General features: G+C 36.5%; 1 protein-coding gene across 1 annotated transcript in view; it reads right to left on the bottom strand.

Moving 5' to 3' along the window:
* CCDC82 (coiled-coil domain containing 82) overlaps positions 1-7,001 on the bottom strand; it is a 13,974-nt gene extending 6,973 nt beyond the window's left edge. The window contains exons 1-5 of the mRNA XM_010082309.1: positions 6,456-7,001; positions 5,589-5,811; positions 4,337-4,429; positions 2,159-2,283; positions 735-905 (exon numbers count right to left, since the gene is read on the bottom strand). Coding sequence (XP_010080611.1) covers positions 735-905; positions 2,159-2,283; positions 4,337-4,429; positions 5,589-5,811; positions 6,456-7,001 — 1,158 coding nt within the window. The remainder of the gene's footprint in view (positions 1-734; positions 906-2,158; positions 2,284-4,336; positions 4,430-5,588; positions 5,812-6,455) is intronic.
* Positions 7,002-7,353: the final 352 nt, after the last annotated feature.

Raw genomic sequence — 7,353 nt, 5'->3', positions numbered from 1 at the left:
GGAATGCCAGGCTTGTTCAGAGCCTCACTCAGTTGTGTAATTTCTTTACCACTGGTTTTCCTTTCTTTAAGATACACATCCACTCTGGGATTTTCAATCTTCTATTAAATGTTCTCTGACAAAACAAAAAGCTACTTTAGAAATAACTGATTGAGTGCTCGTATTAGAACTTTAGTTAGTATGTGAATCTTCATGTGTGCTGTCAGCCTCTTTGACAGTTTCAGACTGCCTCCCCATGCACCACGAAACACAAGCATGCTGAGTAGGATGTGTAGGATGCCATGTACCTAGAGTTTCCTTCTTGGCCTGGATAAGACTCAGACTGTAGAGATTCGAAGAAGAAGAAAAATGGAGGCAGATGTAAATTTTGACTTGAAGGCAAGAGTTATCAATAAACCCTGTCATATTGAGGATACTTTTCATTGCCTCTTTCCCAAGATATAAGAAAGTATGGGGGCTGGGGGTGGAGGGGAATGCCTCTACTCATCCTTTTAAGTTTCATAGGAACTTCCTTCATAATTCCTAGCTAAATCCAAGATTATACTCCAAACTGCAAAATGGTCCTCATATTTTAAAAATTAATACGGTTTAGACATGGAAGTACAGTAGCTTAACTCTTGCTTCTAGCATTACAGGCATTAGATGTATTGACAGGATTTCTATTCTTTGTATGATTTTCTGTAACACTAGACAAAGTTTAAAAAGAATTATATAGAGCACTTGTTTGAAGTTACCTGCTTGTCATCTGACATGAAGTCATCTGCTTCCAAAGTTCTACTATTATAAAGCCTTCCAGAGAGCAGCACATCAAACTTACAGTATCGATTCAATTCACAAGCCTGACAAGATATATTTTTTGTATTTTTCAAGATTATGCGAACATCTGGGTAACAATCCACACGCTCCTGAAAAACAGATTTCAAATAACATTAAAGAATATCTGTAAACTTAAAGATGTCTCAAATATACTACTGAGTACTCTGTACTCACACAAAATTAGTGCAAGAGAAACCAAAGAGATTAAAATCTGAAGTCTTTCAACAGTTAGTTGTGAACATACACCTTCACAATAATTTTCCAACACTACACTCAGTTCCAGTTGATTCTTTCTTATGGCTTCAGACCTAAAGAATGGCTCCTGCATCGTGGCCCTTATTCTTCTCTCATCTATTTTTTTTTTTTTTTTGGAGGGTGTGGGGGTGCAACTATATCAGTTCACAGAATCACAGAATCATCTATTGGAAAAGACCTGTAAGATCACCAAGTCCAACCGTAAACCCGACACCGCCAAGTTCACCAGTAAACCATGTCCCTAAGCACCACATCTACACATCTTTTAAATACCTGCAGGGATGGTGACTCAAGCACTTCCCTGGGTAAACATACAGCATATTGCATGGAAAAACAAGCATCTGACAAAAACACCCCCCCTCTCCCTCCACGAAATTAGTGTGTCATTAGTTCTAAGAAGGATGTGGAAAGAAAAGGGAAAGAAACCCCAAAACATGTAGAAATATGTGAGAACTCTTGAATCCCACGGCTACTTCAGGCCTGATTCTCCAAAATGCCGAGTACTTGTCAAAGACAGCATTTGGGTAACCAAGATGTCATTCTGCATTCTTATCAGAACATTCAGAGTTTTGTATTCTTAGGTTATAAGCATCCTAGGAATAAATACACTGTATCTCTCCACTGCCCATACTCCATTATTACAGTGATTATTAGATCACCACACCTATCACACTAATACTATTCTAGTAATTCACATACAATGACTGTATATTGACTTCATTTTTTTTAAGTAGTAGAAGGTTTACTACGAAGATACTATTTTATCCTTTTGTAGGAGGAAGAAAAAATTTTGTTACAACATTTAGCAAGTGACAAAAAGTTTTCACAAAGTCATCTGCTGAAGTTAGCAGGAAAAGCATTCAGTTCTGTTACCTGAATGTTTATCTGGTTATAAACACATAAAATACTTCTGATATTTATAAATATCAAACCAAGTTACAGAAAGAACAATGAGTTTCTATTTAAAAAGTACATATAATTATAGTGGTTATTGTAACTCTACTGAGAACTACAGTATTAAAAAAAAATCTGTCAGTAATAATATGATTTAGAGCCCACTTTACTACTTAGAGTAGAAGCTATATACCTTGTATCGATCTTTCCAGCGACTTCTAGAGACTAAGTTCTCGAGACGAGGCTGAATGAAACGGTCATCCAAATAATGAAGTGAGAGCAACATGTCTTGCGCATATTTCTTTTGTCTTGTTCCATCTGTTCAGTGAGAGTCATTACTCATTTGCTGACCACCTTACATTGTACAAGTTTTTTCAAATAAAATTTTCAAGGAGATTATGCTTTTGCATACTAAGAACTATGAATGAACTTAATAAATTATTACTGAATACATTTGCTACTGTTATCCATAAAAGTGATCCGGGCATCTTTGATAAACTGATATATTTAATTATTTTAAAAGTCTGTATCACAAGAAGTACATGAATAAACTCTACAATCCATGTTAAAGTGAAAAGCTGTCATCCCAAACGGAGACCATTCACTCGATCCCATTTCAAAGAAGGGAAAAGGGGGTGGGTTTCTTGCTTTTTGTCCAGTTTACATGAGCTGTTCATAATGTATAAGGGAGGAGGTGGCAATCCATAAAAACAAACTGCTCTGAGCTGCTTCACAGCAGAAATTTTGACAACTCTCTTTGTCACTTACAAAGAAGATAAAGAAACTGACTTTTACACTTCAGCAGCACAGTCAGATGCCTTGGGTTAGGCAGCATAAGTACTTCCAAATAATTACTCAAGCAAAATAAATAAACAAGTATGAGGATGAGTAAAACTACCACTATTCCACAACAGTCTCACAAATATGTGCTGGACTCAAGGAATTAAAGAGGACTTTCATAGGTGCAGGCCAATTCATACTGTCTCAAGCTTCAGCATGTACAGACACAGAAACTAATTCAGCTGCCTTCTCTAGTCTTTTAGCAATGCTGTTATCAAAGAAGCAGAACCAAGAAGGGCCACTGGCTACCTAGCTCTCTATATAAACATAGTTAATTGTCATAATTATAGCCACCATAATTACAATTAATTGTTTTTTCCATATACACTTCACACACATTTTCAGTAAGTTAGCTATACTAAAAGCTTGAGGAGGCTGTGCTAGACCATAAAAAAATCCCTCACAATAAAAAGCAAGTCTGAGCTTTAATACCAAAGTAGCTGCTCTTGATTCAAACTTGTTAATAGATTTACTTTCATTAACTCAGAAAAATCCATTCTATGCCATAAAAATATATCTTTGTAATGCTAGGCTATGTTCATACTATACAACATTACTCACAAAGACAGAATACAGCCTCCAACTCACCCGCATAGCCCAGCTACTTCCAGCACCTTAGGAGTAAGTTCTTATGTTTTGTAGATCAGACACAATTTGAAACAGAAAGAAGCTATTGCAACATAGATCTGGCAAAGTTTACTTGTTACTTTTCATAAGCTCGTTTTCCCTTGGTAAAACAAAACAAAAGTAACACCTGAAAGAACTAGCAGTTGTAGATGAAAGACACAGCTCCAAGAACACACAGCCTTTATTCTGAAGTTTGCCGTGCACTTCAGTTTCTCCATTCCCTCTCAGCTCCTGATGTCACCAAAACTTCCTCTCTCTAGCACTTTCCTGACTCCTTCCACACCCTGACACTGCCAGACCTCTCACTAATCTCATCTTCACAGTGCTTCTGAAACTACATGTGAGGTTGCCATTCCACCCCACGAGGCCAAATGCCAAAAAGCACTTCCTCAGCAAGAATGAGACAATGACTGCAGCTGAAATGTATTCATTTTATCTGAAAACACAAATGTTTAAAAAAAAAAGTAAAAAAATCAGATATGGAGTAATCTCCACAATTAAAATTATTTATTATCTATGAAATTCCCCAGAAAAAGTTATGAAGCATGCAACATTTTGACAAAACAGCTGATCTTGCAATGTTTCCAATGAGATATCTACTTTGATATTAATTTTGCTTTCATGCTGGAACTGTTACTACTGATCAGTAATGCAGAAACACTTCCCTACATTTCAGAATGCCTTGTAGGCTTAAAAGAATTAAGTCTGCACATTTTTGCAAGATTACTCTATCCTTTTCAGATAGACTCCGCCCCCCTCCCCCCCCCAAAGTTACAGAGCTGCAAAACCAAGAACAGATCTCAGGACTCACAGTCCTATGCTCTAAACAGGAGACACACCTTTCCCTAGAATAAATGTCTTTGGGCAACTTTGAATGCACTATTATTTAATGCAATTTACTTACCATATAATGAGCTCAGAAAAGTGTCATCAATTGCATTTATGAGGAAAGCCTTTACTATTCTTTTGAAGTGTACATAATGATCACAGCGAGATACTGGGAAGAAAGCAATAGAATCAGAATTAACATAAAAAACCCCCCCCCCAAAAAAAAAAAAAAAAAAACAACCAACAAAAGTAAGCAATGTTAAAAGTACTGCAAGAATACATTTTTCCATTATTGTAAATTCAGAATTTAAAGTTACTTAAATATGTATTTAAAAATAATTTCAATGTACAACACCCTTAAGACCTTGCCTTTAAATAGTGCTTCTCATCCCAATGATCTTAATTAATTAAGGCATCCTAAAGTCACATGTCCTTTCAGAAAAAAGAACCCACAATAAGGGCTGCAAACACTAAAAGAAGAGAATAATTTGTTCTATGAACAGCAGGAAATAATGCAAAACAGAGAAGGCTAGGCTTATGGGGTTTTTTTGCTTGTTTATTTTTTCTTTCTTCTAATGTTCTTTCAGATACACCCAATTTTGCTCAAATCTTTACTAGGGAAGAAATACCACAAATGCTTGTGACCATCCACACTAGAACTGAGTGCCTGGTCAGTACACACCTGCTTCTGAACAACAAAATATACAAGAAGAGAACTAGCATAAAGCTCTGTTTCAAATCTCTCTGCTCCATCCAGATACTAGCTTTCATAAAAGAACAACTTGAAAAGTTTTCTTGCTCTGTGCAGTTTGGCTGAAACTGACCAAAGAATTCAGAAACCCCTACAAACTTGTGCTCCCAAGTCTCACCACCATGGAAAAAAATTTCAGTTAAAAAAGAAAATCCCAAACCACACAACCCCTAAACGCATGTCAAGAACTTTACATCACTCTCCAGAAAATAATTTGGCCAAAATTAACACAGTTGCTCTTAGCAAGATAGAGGATGATGCTTTTAGGTCTCCACAGGAATGACTGCATCACACGACGCCTACTTCATCCTAACTCAGACCAACTTAAAAAATCTGTGCAATAGGGTTTCTCTTCCTTCCCCCCCAAATTATACCCTCCTTTTAATAAGATACAGGAAGACTGTAACAATTTACTGTGGAAAATCCAAGTACTTCCACAAAAATTGAAGCCTTTTAGGAATCTGCTTTTAAACTATCATATCCTACTGCACAGTATTTGTATTTACAGTCCATTAATATTTATTACAGCACTACAAACAAGTTATGCACACAGAATTGTCACTAATTGTGATCTTACAGTGTGGGACGTAGTATGCCAGCAACTCGCTATTTGATGTATTTAGTTCCTTCTGTTGCGGCTGGTTTTCACTCTTTACATGCTTGGTATTGTCATCATCATCTTCCTCCTCCTCGACTATAAAATCTTTCATACTGTCACTGTCAGTTTCATTACTTTCTGTTGGTGTGAGGGGCAAGTGACAGAGTGGTTCCTCTTCTGTTTCTGTTTCACCATTAGAATCCTAATTAATTTTTAAAAGTATTTAAAAGAGAAGAATTTTCAATATTTGCACTGATGAAATAATACATATACTGGATAAGATTTTTTACCTTCTAATAACACCATTTGTTTAATTAACAAGAAATAATATGTTTCCAAAAAAATTACATCATTCTGTACTAGATGACAATTACTTTCAGCTTTAAATAAGCCATCTTCATGTACCTCTCTTCAGTCTATTTGGAGGAATTAAGCTAACATGAGAATTCTAAGCTACTTCAGCAGGTATTTTGATAAAAATAATTTGATAGTCCTCTCATGTCTCTCTACAGAAAAAAAAGAATGATAAACAAGTTTTTCCCTTCTGACTACACAGAGAAGATAGATATCTGTATTCTAAGCTGCTTAGTCATCAGAATGCCTGAAAGAGGAAATGAAAGGAAATTCTTAAATCCTCAGTGATTAAAACTAAACTCAAGATAATGGTTTTCAGCAGTCAATATTGTGATCCAGTTAATGTAACAACTGTTAAAACGTGACAGAACTACTGATTTGTCTTTAATAAAAACCAAACCAAAATAAATAAAATCCCACTGATTTATTAGTCTTTGCCTTCCCCTACATTCAGTATTTTCTACAACTGAATTTCAAAGATAAAATCCAGACCTCACTATTTTCACTGCTGCAGGATCTCTGAGTTGCTCTGTTTCTTGCCAGTTCTTTCAGTTTTGCAAACACTTTCTGTTTTCTGTTAGTAGAAACATCTTCTGTATGGCAGGTTTTATCAGATTGCTGTTCTTCGGAACTCTCATCTTCATCCATTATACACCGGCGTTTAGCCAAAACTTTTCTAACAGGTATATCACTATCCTCACTTTCATCGCTGTCATACATGACAGAAACGTTCGACCTTTTACGCTTCCCAGGGGTGATCCACTCATCCTCACCATCTTCTGTTATTTCTCTGTCATGGCTTTTCTCTTCCTGATCTGAAAGGCTGTTCTTCACAATAGTTTCATCTTTTTCATCTACTTCATCTTCTGATGCAGTAGACTCTTCCTCCTCAGAGATACATGAGGATTCATCATTGCTGTCAATCAGTATGAGCTCCCTTTTAGTGCGTCTCCAATCAACTCGGGATTTGGATGACAGTTCTGTTCCTTCTGTCTTATTTCTTGTTTCATATCTTCTGACAACTGCTTTTATCTCCATTGGAAGGCTGTGACAACACACCAAAATACAAACTGGTAAAACAAAGCACTCATTACATTATGCCATTCAAAAAAAAAAAAAAGTACCAGGGCATGCATATTTTATCACATACTCTTATGACTTAATTATTAAGAGACACACAGGGAAATCGGCACCAAACAAAACTAAGAATGTACAATAACTTCTGAAGAGGATATACCTTATTGAAAAACTGTAGAAGAGCAGACCTGCCCACACCCATCATAAATAAACTGCAAAAATCAGCTCTGAAGTGCAGCTGCAGATCCCATCCCCCCCTCCAACCCTGGAAGCCTACAGCTACCCTGCTCCTGAGGAGCAGCCTACGCCGCTC

Source organism: Pterocles gutturalis, unplaced genomic scaffold (genome assembly GCF_000699245.1).
Source record: "Pterocles gutturalis isolate BGI_N339 unplaced genomic scaffold, ASM69924v1 scaffold23874, whole genome shotgun sequence".
Lineage (NCBI taxonomy): Eukaryota > Metazoa > Chordata > Aves > Pterocliformes > Pteroclidae > Pterocles > Pterocles gutturalis.
The sequence above is the reverse complement of the archived record's forward strand: the minus strand, read 5'-3'. Positions and strand labels throughout refer to the sequence as shown.